Here is a 24,129-nt window from a genome sequence, read left to right on the forward strand (position 1 = left end):
GGCAGCATTCATTTTACCCTATTCCTTGCTTCTCTTCCCCTGTTCACTAAACAATGGCTTGATCGGCCCAGCCCCTTGCACTGCTCCTGCTACATTACAACCTTCACGTATGTGCGCTCTCTCTCTCTCTCTGCTTACTTCCTTTAAAATGTTTCATTTTCTTTTTTCCTTTCATTTGGATTCTGAACTTTTTTTTCTTCTCTTTTCTGTAGCTTCTTCTTTCTGTAACGCTCACCTTGCCAAGCCCCCACTCCCTTTCTCCTAATGGGCATTAGAAGAGCCAGCAGAACATGTACACACCTGTTGGGAGAAGTTACCTCATTCTTCCATCAGCTCCACCTTGCTCTTTAAAGCATGGGTCAGGGAAGCGCGTAGCTGTAAGGGTCTGTTTGCTCCCCAGGGCTGACCAGGATGTCTTCTCCAGGATTTTCATTACCACAAAGAGAGAGAGAATGAGTAAGTGGAATAGAGAACTTGGATGCTATCACAGATATGACAGTGGGAACTTTTTTCTTCTGCCACCACCTGCACACTGCTGTTGATTAAATAAGAAGCTTACGGATGATGGACAGAATGAGTGTGCAATAGTAAGCGATGATTGCTGAGTAGTAGACTTAAGCTAGCACCAACTCTAACCCTCTCTGCCAAACCATCCTGCTCTGGTTCCTCTGGAAGCTGCGCAGTCATGAGGCATATGCTCCTGTGCATTTTAAACCACTTATTAAAACAATTCCTGGGACAAGGATCACTAAGGATGAAGTGGCAGGAGTAGAGAGAGCTGCTATTTGATACTGTTGTGTTGATGGAATTTGTTCAGTTATTTTCAGCTGATCTTCTGCCTCTTCGTGTGCAAAATGGGATCTTTTCCTATGAAGTCCAGCCACACAGATCACTGTCTGAGGAGAAGACTATTTTTAACTATGTGAAACCCATCCAGTGATTTTTACATGCTTGATGTAGTCTTGCTGTGGGACATGTGCATAACTTTCACTTGTTTACTTCAGAAGCAGATTCAACAGCAAAGAGCTTGAAAAGTGCTAAAAACGAAGTAAGCTTGCATGTGTAAACTATGGTACAAGTGGAGTGCCCTCTAGTGTCAGTGGGCTCTGTTCATTATGATCATCATTTTAGGTGTATTGTGGGGAGTTTTTCTAATCACTTGCTGCCAAGCAGTGGACGTTCATTGCTCCTGACCGTAACTCATTGCCGTATTTCAGTGTGGAGTGACCAAGGGAATGCAGAGTATTTTATGTTGCCTCCTTGTTTACAGAATAAAAGCCACTATCGTTCCCAAACTTGCTTACGTGCTTTTTCAGAAGCACAGGGGGGTTTTTTTTTGGCACTGGTAGAGGATTTGGACTCCTGCTGCTGGAGCGAGGGCTGGGCTTGGAGTGACAAAACCACCATTTCTTCAATCTGATTAAGTGGATTTGTGCCCATATATCAAGGAAATATTTAAATCAGCCTTACAAACTTATCATGAATGTTAATATTTCTGGTATTAAATTTAGTTGGCTGAAATATACTCTCCTCCTACTGAAGGAGTGGGAGAAGAATCTTGCAATAGTCAAAGATAGGGCGAAAACCTGAGTATGGAGTTAAGCCCCTGTGCCTGGAAAAGACTCACTGAGAAGAAACAACCTTCAGAAAATGTATTAAGTTCAGACACTTCCCTCATTGAGGCCTGGTGTTCTAAACATGGGGTTAGTGCATTGCTGGATTAAGGCCTGACTCCAGTAATATTTGACTTCTTCCACAGCTTACCACTTCAGTAAAATGTGACCTTTACTGCTTGCTCAGGCCCTGCTGTTACCATGGTAGAAGGATACTGGTTTGATCTGTATGCAGCATAGGACTCGGGGTTCTCATCGTGCTGCCACTGAAAGCCAATGGCACAACTTGCATTCATTTCAATGGGAACAGGATCATGGCCTATGTGACTTTAGTAGAAACAGCTGAGCCCAGGTGAAAGTCACCCCTGGGCAGAGGGTCAGCTAGAGGCTTCTGCATCACTTAACTCCCTCTGAAGCCTTCATTTGAGAATGAGAAATATGCATGTGCTTAAGGGTAGGGTAATATTTTCAAAAGCACCAAAGTCCTTGGAGCATCAAGGCCTGGGGAAATGGGTGCAACTCCACTACCCCCACTGGGTGATGTCTCACCCAAGGAGTTTATAACAGCTATGCCTTCCAGACAAGTTAAGTTACATTTACTTAGCCCCTAGTCCATTTTCCCCCTGCTCATGTGCTTGTGCCTCATTCCTTTTCTCCTTAATTCACTGCTGCATGCTCTGAGTCCCTACAAGGGCTGAGTCAGTTTTGAGTATTTTTAAAATAAAAAGGTAATTTGTGGTAGGATGTTAAAAATTGAATAGTCATTATACACCCACCTTTGGCTTTTGAAAATGCATGGCCAGAACTGCTCCCCTGCCCACATAGTGTGGGCTGTAGTTTTCAGGACTAAGACATAAAGAGTTCATTGCTGTCCTGTGTAAAAGGAGTTGAGAGTCAGTTAAGTTTGTATAAGTGGTTATACAGCCAGGCTCCTGCACGCTTCCCCTAGCTTTCGCATCACACAGGCCATGCCCCAGATCAGGCACCTGGACAAGCTTAGACCATCACAGAAGAGTGAGTGCTGTATAAAGTAGGGCCTAGGGTGTTGTGTTTTAGCTTGAATGCTTTGCAAGCTTTACATAATACACATAAAAGGCCCCAGCACCTGTATTACAAACCTATTAGCTGACCCATAAGGGAGATGATGTGATAAGTCTGAGACCCCCCCCTCAGCTGTATTACTCAGGTTCTTTATGTGAAGTGCAAGCCTTTGAATGATGTATGTTGGCCACACGCCTAGAGACAGAAACTGGCAAGTTTCTTATTAAAGTTTCCCACTTGTCTTTGTCAAGGAATTTTGAAAAGGGAAGGGTGGTGTTGACTCACTTTCCCCCTCCCACCCAGCTGTTAAGAAAAGTAATGATGCTGCTTCACGTTAACATGGGGAGAAATGACAACATAAGAGTCACAGGGCAAGGCACACCTCCCCATAGAGTATGGAAGCTGTTTAGTTCTTAAAATAGAAATGATCTATTAATTTAAGGTACCAAACACTTTGGCATGAGAGAAAAAGCAAAACAGGCTCAGCTCCAGGAGTGAGAGGTAAATGCATTGAGGACAGTGGGCCAGATCCCCTGCTGCTGTGTATCACTAGAACTCCACTGACTCTAAAGGACCTACGCTGAGGCTCCGTCCCACAATGGCCTCTCTCCAAAGAGATGAATGACAGTGCCTACCTGTATCCAGCCTTGTTTTTTCCTGTAAGTTAGTGCCCTTCATGTGTGCGCCCCTCCTACAGCTGACCTGCTTTTCCCTGCTAGCTAAATCTCTACTGCACCAGCGGTTTTCCTTGCTTGTCACCTACTGTTCAGATAAGAGCCTGTTCCCCAGACTAAAACAAGTTGACTTGTTACCATGCCTGCAAGAAGAGAGAGGGGAGTCAAAATTTACTCAGCCTGTGCTAAGACCAGTGTCATACCAATGCCCTACTCAATGGCAATTAAGGCATCTTCCTCCAGTCACCGGTGTCAGCTGCTCTGGGAGGCAGCAGTGCCACACTGGGTAGAAGTGAGACTTGGGGACAGACTGAACTGAACTGGTCTCCCAGTGAGCTCTGCAGATCTACAGCAGCTGAGACACTGGCCCCTCCTATCTTCACCCCTAACCTCTCCTGGAGTATTGTGAGCTCTGATTAGGAAACACCCACCCACCCCTTACACGCTGTTGGTCAGTTTATATTTTGGGATACAGTCTTTGAGCCCCATTTGCCTCCAGGTCACCTCCTTGTAGCTCCCATGATTCCCATTCATAGCGTGTGCTGTGGGGGAGGGAATGTAGAATGCAGTGATGTGAGAAAGAACAACTACTCCACTACATCACAGGTAAGTCACCTCTTAAGGGCAGGGGCAGTCTTTTTGTTCTGCGTTTGTACAGCACCTAACACAGCGGGGCCCTGCTCTGTGACCAAGGTTCCTAAGCACTGCTACACCACAGAGAGAACTTAACACTGGGAAACCAGGCTTACCCCATCAGCTAACAGTGGGGGCTGGAGGCTCTGCTCATGGTGGTGTTATAAGCACTGACATCAGTGGAACAACGCCTGAGTCACAGCAATAGGAAGGGAGAGGCAAGTCAGGCTCCCTTGGGTTAGCGCCATGGTCTGCTATTCTGCAACCAGTCAGCACTGCAGGTTCTCAGCACCTTGGGGAAAAATCAGGCCCCTTACGATGGATTTAAACGTCTAACTTTAAAAGCCCCCTAAGGGTGGGACTTGCATCCATTACAGATAGTCTCAGCCTGCCCATGCTATGCTTGTTCAGATTACACTTCCATACATACTGCTTCCCCTTCCCACCCTTTAGTTGGCATAGGTCACAGCCAGCCCTTCTAGTGAAGCAGCCTGTACAGGGTTAGTAATAGGAGATACTCACCTGGTCTCTTCCAAAGTAACCACCATCTCGTGCTCTGCTGCACTGGAGTCCCTAGGCTTGGTGAGCGCAACAGCCAAAAACCCTAAGGCAAGGAAGTAGTGGCAAGATGGGTAATTTGTTGCCCATTATTACTAATCATGTTAATTACAGTAGTGCCTAAGGACGGACCAAGAATGGGGCCCACATGGGGCTAGGTGCTGAACATTCATGGCATGACAGTTCAATGTCGTAGCAGGAGCTGGACGCGGTCGCCTCATGGGAACATGGTGAACACTGCAACAGGCTGCCGTGAGGTTGACACTCCATTCAGTGACTGGCTTGGCAAGGCTGGAGCTCTACATAATGTGCAGGTTCCTCTGGGCATTTGTACCAGTGGCCACAAGGCACTTCCTCCTGTGTGTGGTTCAGGCTTAATTAACCTTTTAATAATAAATATATGGTTGTGGGGTCTTGTGTGGTCTTTTAAATGCTCCATTTTTCCATGCCCAGGGGTAAGTGCGGCCAGGCCACCACCCAGAATGTAAATGATGAAGTTGGGCCTCACACATTAGCAGCACCTGCTTCCAGGGGGCTGCCCTGCCTCCCCTGGCTTTAGCAGGTCACAGGCATGCGAGGGCTTCAGTGCTCATGTGCTGTGGGGATGGAGCTGGAGGAAGACTGGACCAAAAAGCGATGCACCATTGCCCATTATAAGAGAAGATTTATTACTTTTTTGGAGCCGCTGCAGCACATTAGTAGAAGCAGATGGTACCGAGACATTTGGCACGGTCCCTCTGCTGGGACACGTGCCTGTCCGCATGACAGCCGTGAGCTTGGATTTGGCCAACTTCTAGGGCATAAAAATGTACTTTTCAGCCGCACTAAGGGATCAGTCAAAAGCCCCTTGAGCCCAATGTAAAGACTCCCATTGACTGCAGTAGATTTTGAGTCAGGCCACAGCTGAGAGAGAAAATAAACTTCCAATAAATAAATAAATTGCCCCAGGAAAAGCAAGTTGGGCTTGTGCCCACCCACTGTGGTTCGGAGTGGACATGCCTGTCTGCTGGAGGAAGTAGATGGTGAGTCATTCACTAAGCAACCATGCCCATAACACAATTTGATTGACATCATTGTGTGTGATATCACCACACCACTGCACTGTGAGAGATGATGATAAACTTCCGGAAGGGAGGGGGAATTGGGTTTTTAAATGAGGAATTTCTACTGCTGGAGAAGTGGCAAAGGACTAGAGAAGAACTGCTTTCCCCTTACATCCATGTCCCCTGCTGCTTCTACAAGACTAAGACCCTGGGGCGTGCTGAGAGATGTTGGGACGGGCTGGTTTTGTCGCTCGAGCTGGATATGTGCAGAGGGAAATTGGGAAACATCTGGAGGGAATTTAAAATACTAGGATTCAAATCCCCTAAAGGCAGAGCTTGGTTTATGCACACAGCTCACCCCTGCCATGTACCCATGGGGTTGTCTACAGCAGCACGAAGTGGGTGCAGACCAGAAGGGAAGAGGGCATCGTCTGTTTCCTCTCCACCCACACGTTCAGCACCAGACTCAACTGTAGCCCTGGGCAGTCCCCTAGCAAGACGGCTTTGGTACGAGAGCAGCTGTCCTGTTCGTTCTGAGACAGCGCCCGTGCACCTTTGCAGCCTGAAGCATTTGGCTTTGTAAACTAGCATATAATTATGGTTAAAGTGGCACCGCACCATTTTCCCCTCTGGATAACAAGCATTCACGCCAAGTCAAAATAATCTGCGGCTTTCATGCCCTAAAATAATTCAAAACAGAGTGCAGCAGCTGCTTCAGCCACAGGAGGGAGGCAGAGGCTGCAAAAAGACACCGTATGTGACTCAGCTAACCGTTTGTGCGCGCTGAGCCGTTATTCTAGGGCAGTGGCTCCTGAACTTTAACCACCCACCAACCCTTTGCACTAAAATGTCAAGTCTCGTGAACCCCCTCCTAAAAATGAATATTTCCAGGCGTTTTCTCCCTTACCTCAGCACGAATTATAAAAGCCGTGATCTTGGAAATATAAAATTTGTTTTTATGACAGGCTTATTACACACTATTAATTACTATTTATCATTACAGTATTTTTATTACATTTTGAAAACAGCAACACTCTTCCAAGATCTCACTTGATTAAGCCTGTTACGAGACAAGGCGCCAGTAGAAAAAAAGAGGTGCGGGGGTAAAGCCCCCACGCACCCCGTGGCCTGGGGGGGCACTGCCGGAAAAGTGGAGGGGGCTCCAGAAAAAAAAGAGGGAGCCGCAGGGGGGTGCATCAATGCGGGAGCGGCACATGATCCTCGTCGCCCCCCCCTACTGGCGCCTCTCGCTCCTAAGGAGTATCAGATGTGAAACGGCATGAAGGTATTTAAGAAGCCAGCTTCTTAAGAGTTCCTCCTACACAAGCTTTCAGGTCTTGAGCAGTCCAAGCAAACAACGCACATTACAACAAAGCTTAAATTTGTTTTTCATAATAAATTTAACACACTAGCAGCCTATTTAATTTTAAAAACAGCAAAAAATATCCACCTCCCTTTCCGTTTCTTATAAGTCCTGAAGTTGAAATCTCCTGATAGATACACCTGCTTTGAGCTCTTGGAAGTCCAGGGGCTCCAGGCTGCTGGCCCCATGGTGCCGGGCGTCCCTAGGAACAGCTCTGTCTGCTATTAGGGAATTTCCCCCACGAGAACCCCCTATAACAACATTTTGGGACCCACTGTTCTAGGGTCAGGGGATGTGGAACATGGCAATCGGCGGTGTGATTGCAGCGCAGGTAGGCATGCCCAGGCTGACTCCAATTGCTGCTAGGGCTAGCGGCACTGGCTCAAAGATGCAATGGTGTGGGCTGTACAAGTGTGCCCAGACCCTGGCACTTTAGCCCACACCTCCACATCGTCGCTACTAGTCTTAGCGTGCTAGCTAGAGCAACGCTCCCATGGGTGTGACTACCTGAGCTACAATCACTCTGATTGCCCGGTGGACATACCCGCAGTCCTGCACACCCTCATGCAGCTGGCCAGTCCTGGTGAGGAGGGGGGGAAACGGGACATTTCATCCGAGGAAGGATTGCCGGATCCGGCTCAACGCTGGGAGCTTGTTTAGCAATGGTGTGAGAGTGCCGTTAATACGCTGATGCTCAGAGAGGTTGACCTGCTGGGTGAGAGCCCCTGCTCTTCCATGCTTCCTATCACATCACAGTGATAATGGAGCCAGAGTGCACAGCAGGGTCTCTGGCTCCCAGAATAGGGGGCCAAGGCTGTGGGCAGCACCCAATGGGAACGGCAGAAGGGAGCGAATAGCGCTGAGGGGCTGGACTAGCTTTACTGTGGCATGTCTGCACTGGGGAACTGGCAGGGCAGGTGCCAGCAGGGGCATCCTGGGCCCTGCAGTTCACTACAGCCACGTTGGCAGGGAGCTGGGGGCAAAGCTGTGGAGGACTCTGGGCAGACACAGAGGCATTGGGCCTTCATGGAGCTGGCCCTGCTCCTGACCCCGGCAGCATTCCTGGGCCAGAGTCCTGAGAACCTGCTGGAGTTTCCTGGCCCCTATGCCAGTAGGCCCAATAGGGGTACAGTCCAACCCTATGGAACACGGCCAGCTTGTCCTGATAATTCCCTGTTCTCAGCCAGAAGAGCAGAGGCGACACTTCACTAAAACATTTCAGCAGGTGCAAGGCCTGGTGAAGTCAATGGGGTTTATTTAAGCATGTGCTTCCAGGTGGGCTTTTCAAAAGAGCACATGTCCCCTTGGCAATCACTGGGCTTTGTACTCCTAAGTCACTTGGGTGCTTCTCAAAAGTCACAGCCCAGCTGCTTCACTGAATCAGGGCCATTAAACTCTTGAGCCAAAGAACAGGGATCTGAGCTCCACTAAAGAAAGCAAGGCAGTTTAATTCAGGAGTTAATATCTAACGCAGCTCTGTGCACAGATACCGGAGGCTCACTAGTTCTGCATTTCCCTGCTGTCGAGTTACACGAACGTAGGTCTTTTCAGAATATCATGCCATTCAGACTAGCTGGGCCAGAACTGCCCTGCTCAAGAGGCACAGAACTGGTTTCCACATGCAAACCAGAGAACTCTACTACAGCGCCTGCTAACCACTAAATTTAATTCTGCCTTCCCTACAGTGAAAATTAACGTCTGGCTTGAGTATACTTATTTCTACATATTGGAAACTCTGTTCTCTGTCACCCAAGAGCAGAAACACCTGAGGCAACATGCTTTCGTAAGGAAAAAACATCAGTGGATCTTTTACTTAAATAATCAACATTTGTAGAATTCTTAAGTATTTTGGGCATTGCCAATTTCTCCAATTTGAGCATATGGCCCAGGGCCTCATAAGTGGACTATGGGGGATTTTCATATAGATTTAATAAAACAACGTGTTTAAGTGATTAAATATACAATTTCAACACACAATGTTTCACCTGCCACCCCCTCCAACAAAATTATACCATCCTGAAAAATAGTGCTGTGAAAGGAACAGCCCAAGGGAGATAGCCACAGTGATAGACGCCTTTCCAGTCTGTTTTGGCCTGGGATTTGCAAAGGTGTTGATGAGAATTAGGTGCCCAATTCCCAGTGTCCCTAACTCCCTTAGGTTCCTCCAACAGTCCCTGCCATTGTAGCCTAAAGTTTAGCTGCTCAGCGAGGCACCCCCGTAACTGCCCTGTTTTTCAGAAAGAGCTGAGTGCCCCCAGTTCCCAGTGGTCTCTGGTTGGAGCTGCTGGGTGCTCTGAACATCTGAAAATCAGGCCACTGAGTAGCTTCAATAATATTAAAATTTAGCTCATTTATAGCGTTTTTCATCAGTAGAGCTTAAGGAACCGAACCCATCCCTCCTGAGGTTTTTAAGCCCCCATATTTGAAAATCTTGGCCATAAAAGGTGCAGACTGAAAAAGCCTGAATCGTATTGCTGCCGAAGGACTGAAAGAGTCACCCGGATTCCAATACAGCATTGCTTACCACCAGTATTCTAACACACACGAATGAGCCAGTGTGTAAGAGCTGGGCGCAGAGGGACTGCGAGAGGCTCAAAGGGGCTGAGTCTATGTCTACACTTACAGTGACATGTAGAGGACAGACGCCGCATATCCCCCAGCACCAGTATAAAGAGCAGTGTAGACGCGGAGGCATTGCTTAGGCAAGTAGACACATGAGAACCACGGCTCTCAAGCAAGGCCTGCCAAATCTACATTGCAATTTTTTTTTTTAAGTTTACTTTTACTTTGCTTTTCACTGTGGTGTGGAGTGACATGCACCCTACATGGTGCCGCCAATGTAGACAAATATGCATTCCCCCTCCATGCTCTGTGCAGGGCCTGACACCCTCCCAGGGGCAGTCTCTCACCACTCTGCTTCTTTAGCTTGTCAATTTGGTTTCTGGACTCCACATCGTCTTTTCCGGGTTATTGGGCATTTGTCAAGCTTCCGGCAGCATCGAGAAACAGCAACACATGTTTTTCGGCCCCTTCACATCCTCCAGGCTCCATCCACAAATCAGTAAGAGGTCACGGGAAGAGAACGAGGTGGCTAAGAAATCGAGAGAAGCCAATCGACAGAAAGGGTGTCCAAAGGCCCAATCCCAAAGGTGTATTGACAGATATGCCGATATGGAATCTGCTCCTACTCAGCCTCGCATTTAAGGGACAATCCACGGCACAGCGAGAGCACATCGTGTTTCTCTCTAGCAACTTCCTTTGGAAGCCTCAAGAAGATGCTTTTGGTGGTTCTCAAGACAATTACATCCAGCTATGTAAGGGCTTATCCACACTGGCCAGCTCTGGGAACTCACCCACAGCTGCAGCTCCACTAATGCTAGCAATGGGAGCATTCCTGCCGACTGGCCACCGGCATTCTGACCTCTGTCCCAGCGAGGCCTGCTCAGAGAGGGTGTGTGTCCAGAAGGAGGGCATTAGTTCCAAAGCAGCTGAGAAGTCTAGGAGAGCAAGGATGGAATAAAGACCTTGAGATGTGGCCCAAGAGTAGGTTATTAGAAACCTCATTTTCAATAGAGAGGAGGAAGGGGAATCCAGATTGGAGCTGGTACAGAGAAACTTGAGTCAATAGCTGTAAACAGCTTGTTCAGTGAGTTTGGAAGGGAAGAGAAGAGGGTAGTTAAGAGAGGCAGCTGGGGTTGGGAGAGATGCATTTAATAATGGAATAGACAGGATTGCACTTTTATTTGGAGAGACAGGATCCAGAAGGTGGGAGGGTAAGGAGTAACCAGAGGGATGGTTTGAGGAGTAAAGATGAAGGAGGAACGGATGGAATAAAATCCAGGTGGCATGTGGCTACAATTAGCATCCTGGATCCTTGGCAGCTCTGAAAAAAAAATAAATCAGGACTATAGTGTATTAAAACCTACGCTTCCTTTTCTCTCAAGTGCCCTGCCTGGAAGAGTCCACCAGGCAGCGGCTTGTCAGCATTGCTGCAGCCCCAGCGTAACACTCACCTTTGCCCAGTGCAAAAAGCAAAAGCAAAAAAAACAACTCACAAATTAAAGGACAACTTTTGTTTTTATTGCTACCAGAAGGCTTCCATCAGTACAATGGCTCTGAACACCATATCTTCCTCAGGGCTGCAGAGAGAGCTAAAGATCCAGGACAGGTCATTCTGAGGAACAGGGATTAAACATTTAAAAAGGACAAGCTTTCAAAGGGTTTTTTTTGTTTTTTTAAACTTTTGGTTAAAAGTTACAGAAACACAAAACTTAGGGTATTTTGTGGCTTATAATTACACACGTTCCAAAACTCAGAATCACAGAACCGTCCCAGCACCTAACTGAGCAGCATTGATCTCATGCTAAAATTTACAAACATATCAAAATCAACGGCAGAATTTACGGTTTGCATTTGACGCACGCATTAATTAAACCTTTTGTGAGCACCTACAAGAGAGCCAATTAACTGCAAAAATCCTTGTGCGGATGTAAAAAAAACAATATTTTAGTCAAATTGGCCTAATCATTTGACTGACTCCTTTCACTTTTTAAAATCAAAACCACAATCACTTAGTTTCTAATCACAATGACTTCTTATTTGTGTAAGACACTAAACACCGTCTAACCTCTTGCTACCTTACTGCTTTTCTATAGCATGTTCACACTGCTTTGGCTTTTTAAATGTGGGGCAGTTTGCAAACGCCGTAGGAGTGTTTTTCCAAATCTTTTCTTTAAAGCCAGTTTGAAATATTCTTACATTAAAACACCATAGCGGCTAATGAAATAAAGAAGGATTTTGGGTTGTTAAGGGGGAAAAAAATAGATCTGTGGTGAAGGTCAGAGTACAGAGAATCACACACAAGACTTGCAGAGTGTTAGAAGAAGAGCAAACAGGAAGAGGAAATCGGAACAGAAAGACATGGATGGCTGGAAAACCTGGAACAATGTGAGCTCTTGGACACGGAAGATGGATTATAATACACAGTCGCAGAAAAACGGGAACCAATGACACTAGAAAGAAAAAAAATTTTTTTGCTACTTTTTTTTTGTTTGTTTTTTGGGTCTTTTGTAGATTTTTTATACTTTTTTTTTGTTTTTAAGTGCTTAAATAATAGTTGAACTATAATTAGCCACACAAGGAGGGGGGAAAAAAATCTTCAAAAAGGGTTTTCTTGGCTCTCTTCAGTTCAGCCTGATGAGATACAGCTTCCTTCCCAGTCCCCTCCCGCATACATCACAGCCTGATTTTGCATGGTTTAAAAAGTAGCTTTCCTCTGAACGCTTGCGCAGGCGGTAGCTACATAACAGAGACCGGCTGTAAAGGTGGGCAAGGGGAACTGTTGCCCTCTTGCCTCGACACATCGGCGCCACAACCAGACCCCACGTTTTCTAGCGCCACCACCTCTGGAGCACTGTCTTCATTGTAGAGCCGCTTGATTCCATCGTAGAAGTCATCCACCTCCATCTCTTCCACTTTGCGCTTGGCGGAGGCTTGCTTGCAGCCGGTGGGAGCTGGCAGACACTGGTAGAACCCGGCTGTACCTTTGATTGGCACTTCTGGTCGGCCGTTGTCCTTGGAGAATTCTGGCCCTGGGACAGAGGAGGGGTTGAATCTGAACGCTCCTCTGTTACAGGTCACCAGGGTACGCTTGAGGGGACTGTAGACATATACAGAATTGGGCGGCAGAGCAGACTGCAGAGTGGAAAGGTGACGGGCCACAAGCTCCCGACAGTGGATCAGCTGGGAGCTGTCCATCTAGATTGGAGAAACAGACACGGGCATTGCAAAACAAGGTGAGTCACTGCAATTCTGGCTCTCTACACATGTCCATTGTCTGCATACCTAGCTGCTGCTTGTTTTCATGCTGAATGTGGGGAAGTGATCAATGGGGAGTGGAGGGGGATTATTCTGCTTAAAGGCCAAGATTTTTCAAGACAGCCCAAGAGATTTGGACACCTGGTTCCCATTACAATTCATGGGAATTGGGTGTCCAAATCCCCTAAGTGGCTTTACAAATGTCATCTAAAATGTTTCTCAAAGGCCTGTGTGTTCCTACCTCTTACATATCGGTCTGTGTGCAGCAGAAAAAAAATTAACCCTTCCACAAAGCCTTCCTATTTAGGACACTTAACGTATTTAAGTGTGCTATAACCACTTCCATCTCTGGCGTATCAAGGGAATATTTTATACCTTCCCTTGCTACACTGGCTGGGGGCGTGGCTGGGAGGAGAAAAGAATGATCGCATCCTTCTGGTTAGTTTAACCCCTTGTGGCCAGGCCAGTTGGGCATTCCCTGCTGTAAACAATTTTGATTTGTACATTAGCTCATGCATTAGGCTCCCTCTATCAAGAAGTGAACATATTAATCGCCAAACAATGCAAAGTATTTGCAGAGATGTCGCAAACACCCAACCCCTCAGGCCGTCACCTGAGCATCTTTGCAGAACATAGAAACTCTCCCCCACCCCCAAAAAAAAAGAGAGAGAGAGAGAACAAAAAATCCCAACCACAAAACCTTGCATCCAACCCTCAGAGGCTGGGAATCTGACAGCTCTTGAGCTTTAGCCACACCCCTGTACTCACAGACAAAATGCTGTTTTCAATCCTGTTTCAGAGATAGATCCAGAGCACAGCTCCACTGAAGCTGACACAGTTACAACCAGCTAAAGTTCTGTGCCATAAAGTCAGATCAACAAACTCTAGGCTTATTTGCACTTTCTAATCTGGGGGTTCAAGTCTACCCTCATGCCCATCTGACACTATAGGGGAATATCCTTTGACTTGTACCAGCATAAGCCAGAGAACAACCAGCCCGTGTCTCTCTCTGTGCCATGCAGATACATCATTAAAAGGTACAGGCATCTTGTAACTTGCCTATGAGTTGACTCAGCTTTTATTGGATGGGTGTGTTACACTGACTGCAGCAACAGCTACTATACTGGTGGCAAAGATTTCCTGCAGCCTAGGGACACAAATCAACTTGAATGAACAAGTAGTAGGTCTATATAAAGCAACAGAGTCCTGTGGCACCTGTAAGACTAGCAGATGTCTATGTTCATCTTCAGTAAGGTGGGGAGAGATGGTGTGCAAGAGACATGAAGGGGGAGGAAAACCCGCCTGTCCTGCTGAATTTCAAATCTATTCAGCTCTCTCCATTAGCTTGATGAGTCACTTCCTGGCCTATGGCTAACCCAAGTGATTATCTCCCAATTGCCTGCTGCCAGAGTAATGGTCACAAGATGAGAGAGGTTTCATAACCACAGCTGGCTGTTTCGTGCAGACCATCAGCTTCTCCTCCTCCTTTCAGTGGCTGTCCCAGAAACACGGGACCCTTCTCCTACCCAGAAGGCCAGTTAGCCGGGATGTCCGGAAGACCTCTGCCCAGCCCTCACCTGTGCTTTCTGGAGCAGTTCAATGATGAGCGCGAGCCAATCAGGAATCAGCTTCTCCAGTTCCAGACTGATGATGGCCAGTGCCAGCATGGACCCCTTGAACTGCAGCAGCTGGTAACAGGCCATGCAGTGCAGTAACTGCTTGGTGAGAACAGCCACGTGCTGAGATGGGTTCATCTTGGGCAGGACAGTCAGTAACTGAGGCCTGGTTGACACAGCAACTGCATGGAACTGAGGAAAAAGGAGAGGCAAACCAGTCGGTACGTTACTGACAGAGTTAAACACACTGCTTCATAAGCACACGCAATGGCACCAGCAGCCATTCGTTCCTGTGCCTTTGAAACAACATAGCCCACTTGAATCCCCAACAGCACACATGGAGTGAGATTTCCTCCCTCTGCCCCCCAAGGATCTCCCATCCCATGCTCTGCTTCACCCCACCCAGGCAGACAGCTCTGGGAGGAGTGGGAAGCCTCATGCTGGGCTGAGACGGGTCTAGGGGATGCACATTGTCCCCTCATTGGCCTTTCGGAGATACTCCAGGAAAGATGACACAGCCGGGGGAGCCCGGTCCGTGGTGGGGACTGTCGTGCCCAGGAGGAGTCCTGGATAGAGCAGTTCTATAGGTGCAGCACTGCCAGGGAGGGGCATGGAGCCCCTGCATGGATGGTCCTGTCCCCTTCCTGAACTGCAGGCTCAATGGTTCGATTGGACATGGACAAACAGGGCTCTCCCCTGGGATGAAACCATTGAGGAGAGATTCTGTGAGGGGAGACAAAGTTTTCTTTGCCACTATCCCCCTGCCATGGGTTTCACCACACGAAAGGGCTCGCTGGCCCCCGTTTTTAACCGGTCAACAAAAACCTGGGTCAGTTAAGGACACATTGAAGCACATTTCACATCCAACAATGAGGTCTCTCCTCCTTCCCCCCCCCCCTCCTTAATTCCTTTGTGTTCTATTGTTGTCTTGCTTTGATCCTGGAGCAGATATACTGGCAATTAACATTTAGGGCCAAGATTTTCAAGAGGGACTAAAGGTTTTGGGTGCTCAACTCGAGACATAGGGGCAGAACTGGAAGGGACCCTCTGTGTCATCAAGACCAGTCTTGGGCCACCACAGGCAAACCCATCAGATAATCCTGTTCATAAACCTATCAAGCTCCATCTTAAAACTAGTTGGAGGTTGTTTGCCCCCACTACTCCTTTTGGAAGGCTCTTCCAGGAACACACTCTTCTGATGGTTAGAAACTTCCTAATTTCCAGCCTGAATTTATACATGGCCAGTTTATATCTTAAGGGGGCCTGATTTTCAGACGACGCGAGCTCAGCACATTCTGAAAAATCAGGCACTTTTAAGGTGTCTAAAGTTGATCCCCAAAAATCACTAGTCAAGTTTGAAAGTCTTTGCCTAGATATTTGTTTAGGCCATGTCTATGAACATATGGCCAAATCCTAGAATTCTTACCTACACCAGCAGTAGGGAGTTTTGTCCAAGTAAAATCTGAGTAAGTCCCTCAAGATATGGCACATACTCACATTAATGCTAATGAAACAAAAAAAAAACCAAACAAGGACGAGCACTGGAAAGAATATAACTAGCAACATATTTACAATATGAAGGAAATCCAATGGTGTAGCCATGTGAAGATCCCAGTGCAGTTTATCCAGAATAATCTTCTCCATTCTGCGAATTTCAGCTGGAGAACAGCCGCAAAAGCTGTCTCTGGCCAACACCTTCAGTACTGGAATCCTCTGCAGAAACAGATGTTAAAAAACGAAAGAAAAGCGAGAACAATCATCAGGCATAAAAGCCGTTTCTTTCCTGTCCTGGCAAGTGGCAACCCCCCTGCTCAAGCGACCAAAGAATTAGAGGAGTATATAATTTAATTTAAAGTAACTGCTAGGCCTTTAGAGAAAATATACCTCATCTTCCTCAATGGTCTTGGCAGCAAGGAAGAAGCAGCTGATCGCAATACAATTCAAGTACTTTGGACGGGCCTAGGAAACAGAAAAGAAGTCGCGGCGTGAGTACAATGCAGAAACTGATTTGTGACCATTTGGCGCTGACTCCCTTACCCTGTGATCTCAGGACGCCAAAACAATGCAGACTACACTGCTACTATTGTGAGCCGCGGAAAGGAAAAATCCATACTCCATTACATGAGGCAGGATAGAAGTCAGTCAGCCCCAGCGTCCTAATTGGCATCCAGTGATGCGCATCGCTGGAGAGGAACAGGAGCTTGTTTTTAGTGGGAGCAGTGGTACTTGGAAGGAGAAAAACAGAAGGTTGGCTCCTCCGTTGGCATAACTCAGCACAGCTCCACCTACTTCAACGGAGTCAGGCCGATTTCCACCAGCTGCGGGTCAGGCCCAGAGAACAACATGGGTTAGATGTGAAGCAAGGAAGAAGATAGAGCGAAGGTGCTGACGTTGTGTCTAGTCAGAAATAAACACCAAGAGAGAATTATGTTTTACGGCAGCAGCTCTCAAACAATGGTCACTGAGCCCTTTCTGGTGAAATGTTTTGGAGTCAGCAAGCAGTGGAGCGCAGGGAGAAGAGAGGACTAGGAGAGACCAAATAGCAAGTGTGAAAAATCAGGACAGGGAGGGTTAATAGTTGCTTATATAAGACAAAGTCCCTAATATTGAGATGGTCCCCAATAATATCGGGACATCTAGTCACCCTAAGAGAACCTCTCTTACAGAGTGACAACAATGAAGAACCCTTGTTATGGGCCCCAATGCTGCAAAAGCACTTAAGCATGTGCTTAACTTCAGACACATAGGTAGTCAATTGAAACCAACAGAACTCATGGGTGTGCCTGAAGTTAAGCACGTGCTTAAGAGTTTTGCTGAACCAGAACCTTAGTGGCTGGCTATATTAATGTGATTCAGGACTTTGTTTCCCATGCCAGCGAAGCAGGAGGGCGGGAAAGCAAGATGCATCCCTCTATTCTGTACGCACAGAGTACAGCATGCAGTCCTGTGAAAACCAGGAGCAATGTCTGACATCTAGGACAGCACGCTGTGCACAAACTGAGCGGCACTGTTATGGCCTCTCCCCCGCCACTTCCAAACAGCTAGCTGACAATTTATCTCACACTGTCTGTATTGACAAAAATGTAAATGCCCTGCTGGGACATGGAACTGAAAGAAGCCACAGGGCAAGGGAGAGATAAGTAAGTAAAAGCCCTGCAGAGAACACAAAATCCATTTTTAACCTAGAGCACTTCCGTGATTAATTCCAGGCGGATTAATTCCAGCCGCCAGAATGGAGCTGCAGGGCAGTTCCAAGGCCCGATCCTGCAATCCACCCTCACACAACTAGGTCCCTAAACAGTCAACCTGACTCCTCCCAGCAGGGAGCGAGGGGGAAGGGGTGCAGGATCAAGGAGAAACATAGCCTCTAATAGGTTCCAGTTCCTTTGACACAAAAGAAAATCAGTGATCCCCAGGGACTCTGGCTTCTCATGGCGACGCATCGGGAGGTTTGAATTAAACAGCTGTATAAAATAGCTGTTTCAACGTGTCCAGGTACTGCTGACAGGGAGGAGAACAATGTCCTGGAGGGGGAATCTGTGGTTTGTTCTACATGCCCACACAAGGAAATAAGGCGGGGTGGAAGTACCCACACCACAGGTGACAGCACAGGAGGAAGGAGTAGCCTCCACAGGCTCACAAGTGGGGGGAGGCTTGAGTCAGCCCCTCTCTCTCACAGCACAGCTCAGCTGGCACAGAGGGGGACATAATCTGCACAAGGTAAAGGGCTGGCACCAATCATTTTCCCTTGGTGCAATTGGGGAAAAACTAGACAGCAGAGAGAGGCTCCTTGAGTTCCCTGGTCTGCTCCAGGGGCATCACAACTACATGCTGCCCCTTAGTTAGGGCCCTGGGTATCTCCCCGCCCCCTGAGAGCTCTCAGTGAGTAACCCCTAAATCCACAGCACCTACTGTCACCTGACACGACTTGGGTCAGTTACACTAGTAAACACAGCCAGGAGGGAGATAAAATATATTCGTTTCTACTACAAACCTAAGTCCCTTTCATGGTAGACAGGCAAACCCTTTCCAATTAATATTAACTTACTAAACTGGAGAGAAGAACCCAAAGCCTTTACCCCACATCGGTCAGCCGGTTCTGTAAGAGACCAACAGCTAATCTCCTGAGAGACCTTCTTAACAACTGCCATCTTCAATAGGAAACTGGGTTCTACTCCCATCTTGGCTACAGAGCCACTGCAAGACCGTCGCCAAATCACACAGGGCCACTGACTTCAACGGGCTTTGATTCAGGCCGACAATCAATTCATGCCTCAGTTTCCCCCAGCTATACAATAGGGACACTATTCCCTTGCATTACAGGGGTGCGGCAAGGCTTAGTTAAAGTTGTGAAGTGCTTTGACATCTCTGCATGGAAGGAGCTGGAGAAGGGCGCAGTGGAGCAAGAGGAAAGAATTGGGGATTTGTGAGAAACAGTAAATTTGATTTAGTAGGGCGAAGGCAGATCCCTGCATGCAGAGAATGGAAACGGGGCCGCTGAAGACAGCTCATAGGAGAGTTTCAATGTGTATTGAAAAATTCCCCATAAAATACTGCATTATTTTAGCAGAAATTGTCCCCTGCTCACCCCTCCAGCCCCTGACATCATCTGGGCTCTAAACTAAAGCAGATCATTGGAATCCTTTTGTGAGACAGTATTAAAATACAGTCACACTGCTCTGGCTCCCACCCCACCCCCTCTGTGCTCCCTGTTCATTGGCAACTGCCACACAGTTAAACCAAGACTGTAATTATGTTGAGGATTAATTATTTAGTGCAGTGATCTACAGCAAAAGCCACTGCTGGTATGTGAATGACCCAGAGCATGGCTGGGCAACAGGACGGGGCACAGAACAGTCTGAACTATTTCAAGGCACGTTCGAGTTCAAGGGAAGCTATTCTCTGTCTTTAGTATAAAAATCCCAGGCTGTGGATAAAATTCTCCTTTCACGCTATTGTACATCGGGAGTAACGCTAAGTCAATGGAGTTACCCTGTTGTAAATCTGGTTTAAATGCAGGGAGAATAAGGCCCAGTTTACTTGCAGTAGGGAGGGGAAAAGGACATATTTAAATGATCAACGCTATACCCAGAAGGGGTGGGGAGGGGAAGAGGGGGATATACCATTTTAACTAAAACTCCGCCCCAAACTGCTTTCAGTGTTTTCTGTTGTCACCACTCCTTGAAGTACAGAATGGAGTTTCTTTGAGTCCTAATCTATGCGCTTCGTTTCACAGTAGCAGCCTCATAGAGTAGTCAGGGGCTTTGACTGCTACAGAAATACTGAAACCACAACATTTTCCTAAGGGCATTAGCTATTTAGGGGGGTTCAATAATGCATTTTCTATCCATTCAACATGTGACCCAGTCACTGATGTCAAAACAGTCAGGTCAAGATTTCTTTAAAAAAAAACCCAAAACTTTTCACTGTTTTGCAGTTTAAGCAACATCAATATTTCACCATATAAATGACACAGAGTATGTCCACACAGCCGACGTTAAAGCGCTGCCGCTGTGTAGTCGCGGCTCCGGCGCTGGGAGAGAGCTCTCCAGCACTCTAATAAAACCACCTCTGCGAGGGGAATAGCACCCCGCACTGAAGCGCTGGCTACACTGCCACTTTACAGCACTGAAACTTGCAGCGCTTGGAGGGGGTGTTTTTTCACACACCCCAAGCGAAGAACGTTTCAGTGCTTTAAGTGGCAGTGTAGACAACACCTTACTGGAAGATCCAATTTGTACTTTAATTAGGCAAGCTATGTTAATGATGTAACCATGGGGGTAAAAATTTAAACTCCTCTCTATATATTGCAGACCTATTTTAGCAATGTTTGTAACGGGATTAAAAACTCACAAGCAGAAGAGACTGCCTACTTACTGAGAACTGAGCTGAACAGAGCAAACAGGATAAAGGATTAGATTAGCCAAAGGCAAGACCACCGGTTTCTAGAACTCAAGGCCAGGGGGACATGTTTCTCCACTGCCCCGCACCTCGTGCAGCGCACTACCATTTCGATTCGGTGGCATTTTAGACCCGTTTTGCAGCGGTAAGCGATTGCACCACGGTTGGGCAGGACAGCACAGGCTCAGGGGCCGTGAGTCATGGTACCATGTATGCCCCAAAGGCTGATTTTTAAAATATTTTAATCAGTTTTGTGGAATTTTATTTCTTAAACCACAGTGTTCACCGTACTCTTATGGGCACACTCACAGCTGCACTCTAATAGACAATACGGCAGGCCTGTTTGGCCTGCCACTCCTCCCTTTATGGCCTTCACCGAGAAGCTCCTGGATTTCTTTATTATTATTATTAATATTACTACATCACCCTTGGAGCCCTAGTTGTGGGCCAGGACCCCACTGTATTAGGTGCCATTTTTTGCCCTACCATCTTCATAGCGCCCTCCCTCCCAGACCCACCCCTTCATGCTCGGCCCATTGACTTCAAATCAGGCTCCGGGTGGTGAAGGTGTCTACACTTCCCTCCCTGTCTCCTACCTGTGTCACCCTGCTCCTGAAGCTCTTTCCACCATACTGCTTTCTTTCCCCGCCTTCCCGAACATTCTTCTATCACCTCATACTCCAGGAATTATGCTGGGGCAGTTCTCTGGCCTGTGTTGTACAGGTGGTCAGACTAAACCATCACAATGCTGCCTCAGAATCTATTAATCTGTTCCTTGTCATGCTTCTGGCTAATCCACGGCCACCCCACGACTCCTACGTCCCTAGCCCCTGGGCAACAGCAATTCCAAACAAGACAAACTCAGACCTACCCAATGTCTGAGTTAAATATTATAGAAACACAGACCCTCCGTGTCATTCCATAGGACATACGAGTATGGAAAGGGCTTACCACGAAGGCTGCTGCATTTCAGAATCTATTTAGTTTAATGAGCTTTTTTTGTATATTTTAAACCAGAGGATGCATTCAGATTTCTATGTAGATTCTTCCCTCCCCACACACCTTCCCAGGGCAATATTTGGATACAGCTTGGAAGACAAATGCCTAGGTGAGGCTAACAACATTCAAACAAGGTTAACAGAGACAGCATGAACATGGACAGCTTCTAGAGAGGCGGAGTGATTAGCTCCTCTCTTTGGCTAAACCGAGAAGCTGCAGCATGTCAATGGAAGCTGGCAGAACAGGGAAGAGAGCAGGTATTCCTGACATTGACACGCACTGGGCCAGATTCTCAGCTGAGGTAAGCTGGCATGTCTCCACTGCAGTCAATGCAACTATGTTGATTTACATCAGGTGATTATCTGGCCCATTAACTAAAAAATGAAACTGGTCCAGAAAGCCATCGGAGACCAGGCCCATTGTGCTCTCATGATAATAGGGGGTTTCCACAGACCCAGCTGCACTGTTCAGGCATAGTTAGGAAGGGATATACTGAAGACACTGATCTCGATCAGCATCTGAAATCTCAGGCATCATGCAGTATGTAAACCAGAAGTACACTCTCGTACAACGAGCCTGCTTGGATTTGGCCCAGCAGCAAGGAGAGTCACTTCCAAAGCCATGAGCTGGTGGTATAAATCCACTGGAAGATACAGATCCTGAAATTATTTACCTTTACTGTGGCTAAAAACCGGTCCAAGAGACTGACGGCCAGGGCAAGTGTTTCTGGATAAAGGTGGAACTGGTACTTGAGTTTGGCCAGCCACTGAATCACCTCATCCCGCTGTGCTGGAGAAATGGCTACATCCTGTTGAAGAAAAAAAACACAACAGGCTGTACTCACACCCGGAACCTGAAGGCTGAGTGAACTGAGAGAAGGCAAAACATTAACATATGCAGAAACAAAGCCCTTTGTGGCTGTTCGAGGGAAGGGGGGACCAGGGGTGATGCTTTTAACACAGCCTGAAGCCACTTTCTATGTCTGCACCTGGGGTTCTTAGTGGTCATATTGACGTCTCCTGACCTGATTTGTGGGTGCACCCACAGAGGTAGAAGTCTAGCAGGCTGAAGCTGCGGCATGCCCTAGGATAGACTTTTAAAATGTGGCCCCATAACACTGTCGTCTAAACAAAGGTGTATGAAAATTGAAAAGCTCCGATCAGACATCATTATGGCTGAAAAGGCTACGTTAGGTGATGCTAGTCTCATGTTTAACAAAAAATAGTACATAAAGAAAAATGCACTATCCAAGTGAAGATGCAAGTCAACAAATATGAAACCTATTCTTTCTGGTAACCACAGGCCAGATCCTGTCTAGTACTGAGCACCCTCTGCTCCTACCGGAGTCGGTAGAAATCAAGAGCATTCAGCAACTTGCGGGATCAAGCCCTCGACCCTTATCCCAGCTGACCTATTAGAGACACCTATGCCTGCAGTGATCCCTTCGACTGCAACGGGGTCCCCTCATAAGGAGCTTAGGATTCAGACCTATTTAATATTTCCACCACCAACCATAAGCTCTATACCATCTTGTTTGTGGGGCTTGTGGTTTTAATGTGTTTAGGGAACAGCCTTTAGTGACCGATCTAAACAGTAACGCCTCCTCTAGCCTAGTTTAGGCTTAAACAAAGAAAGCCCAAAACAGAACAAACACAACCTTCTGTGTGTCACTGAAATGTGATTTGGAAGCTCAAAAGACCCACTGGGCAGCTCCCACCGTGAAAGAGAAGACAAAGTGTGCTCCCGTGAAAGTTACTGAAGTTCCATCAACTTGAAGAGAACATAGTCAAAGCCTGATTTTCCGAAAACCTCACATCTAAAAAAGGAGGAGGCCATGCCCTCTGAAACATATTCATTTCCTATTATCTGCACTGTTTATTATCTGAAATAAATTTGATTTCCTCCTTTCCAGGCAGATGTCAGATTTGACTGTAACTAAAAAGAACGATTATTGCTCAGTCTCGTTGGATGTGTCCCAGGATAGCTAGAATAACTATGTAATTCACAGTTGTTTTCTTGTTGCAACAATGGTTCCTTGGGAACTGTCAGATACTCCTGGCCTCATTTTAAAATATGCTCCGGAGAGTTGACATTCTGCTGTATCCTGTGCTGGCAAAAGGGATGAATTTTATGACCAAGTTGGTCTTTTCTATCTCTAATTACTAAGACCCTGGTATTTTACATCCTACAGTATCTAAGCAAGCGCAGGATTTGGGAACATGTCAGGTGTAATTATCTCATGGGGGGGAGGGGAGAGAAGACCACTTGGAAGGACATTTTAAGGCTTAGCAAGTAGGTCTCCGCCTTTGAATGAACTTGCCAATTACTGAGCTGTGTGGATAAAAAACCTATTAAGAGACAAATTCCTTGCCATCTCTGATCATGTGATCCTGGAAAACCTGAAATACTCTCTGTCTTTTGGCTGCAGAGGTGAAGCACCAACCCCTTGGGCATCAGCCATCTACAGTTCATTGTGTTCATACCGCAAGAGGAGATCGACCACAGCATTAACCCGTAGATCCCTGATGTTTTCCCAGACCACCAGCTAACTGAAGGCATTAGGTAAATATATGGCCACAAGTCTAAGGTATAATAATCTACTCCCGTAATATTTATTCTAATATACATTGTCCTAAACATCTGGCAGATGTCCTAAGAATCAATGCAGTCTTATTTTTGCCCTAACCACAGCAGGTGTTATAAGGTACATGCATGCTGTTTCTCCGACCCCTCCCTCCCCTCAATCTACTTCTCCAAATTCAAACCCAGCAATAGTGGGGCCTGATTTTCAGAGGCACTGAATACTCACAGATCCCAATTGTCTGAGACCCTGAGCCCAGGATGGGAGGGGCAGCTGGACAGTCATTTATA

General features: G+C 46.9%; 2 protein-coding genes and 1 long non-coding RNA gene across 7 annotated transcripts in view; 1 reads left to right on the plus strand and 2 right to left on the minus strand.

The window, feature by feature from the left end:
* SEPTIN11 (septin 11) overlaps nucleotides 1-1,790 on the plus strand; it is a 74,017-nt gene extending 72,227 nt beyond the window's left edge. Inside the window, exon 10 of one of the 4 annotated variants that reach the window (XM_039542133.1) lies at nucleotides 1,760-1,790. In XM_039542133.1, coding sequence (XP_039398067.1) covers nucleotides 1,760-1,775 — 16 coding nt within the window. In that variant the 3' untranslated portion in view covers nucleotides 1,776-1,790. Of the gene's footprint in view, nucleotides 1-212; nucleotides 380-400; nucleotides 1,290-1,759 lie in introns of those variants that run through there. The other 3 variants (XM_039542129.1, XM_039542130.1, XM_039542132.1) reach the window with 3 other exon arrangements.
* LOC120406928 overlaps nucleotides 1-4,643 on the minus strand; it is a 33,357-nt gene extending 28,714 nt beyond the window's left edge. Inside the window, exon 1 of the long non-coding RNA XR_005599664.1 lies at nucleotides 4,484-4,643. This is a non-coding gene — a long non-coding RNA (uncharacterized LOC120406928). The remainder of the gene's footprint in view (nucleotides 1-4,483) is intronic.
* A 6,340-nt stretch (nucleotides 4,644-10,983) lies between these two features.
* Nucleotides 10,984-24,129, minus strand: part of CCNI (cyclin I) — a 53,285-nt gene continuing 40,139 nt past the window's right edge. For both annotated transcript variants that reach the window (XM_039542134.1, XM_039542135.1), the window contains exons 3-7: nucleotides 21,932-22,066; nucleotides 16,243-16,317; nucleotides 15,931-16,071; nucleotides 14,320-14,550; nucleotides 10,984-12,682 (exon numbers count right to left, since the gene is read on the minus strand). In XM_039542134.1, the coding sequence (XP_039398068.1) occupies nucleotides 12,224-12,682; nucleotides 14,320-14,550; nucleotides 15,931-16,071; nucleotides 16,243-16,317; nucleotides 21,932-22,066 (1,041 nt within the window). In that variant the 3' untranslated portion in view covers nucleotides 10,984-12,223. The remainder of the gene's footprint in view (nucleotides 12,683-14,319; nucleotides 14,551-15,930; nucleotides 16,072-16,242; nucleotides 16,318-21,931; nucleotides 22,067-24,129) is intronic.

The sequence above is a fragment of the Mauremys reevesii genome, linkage group 5 (assembly GCF_016161935.1).
Source record: "Mauremys reevesii isolate NIE-2019 linkage group 5, ASM1616193v1, whole genome shotgun sequence".
NCBI classification, from domain to species: domain Eukaryota; kingdom Metazoa; phylum Chordata; order Testudines; family Geoemydidae; genus Mauremys; species Mauremys reevesii.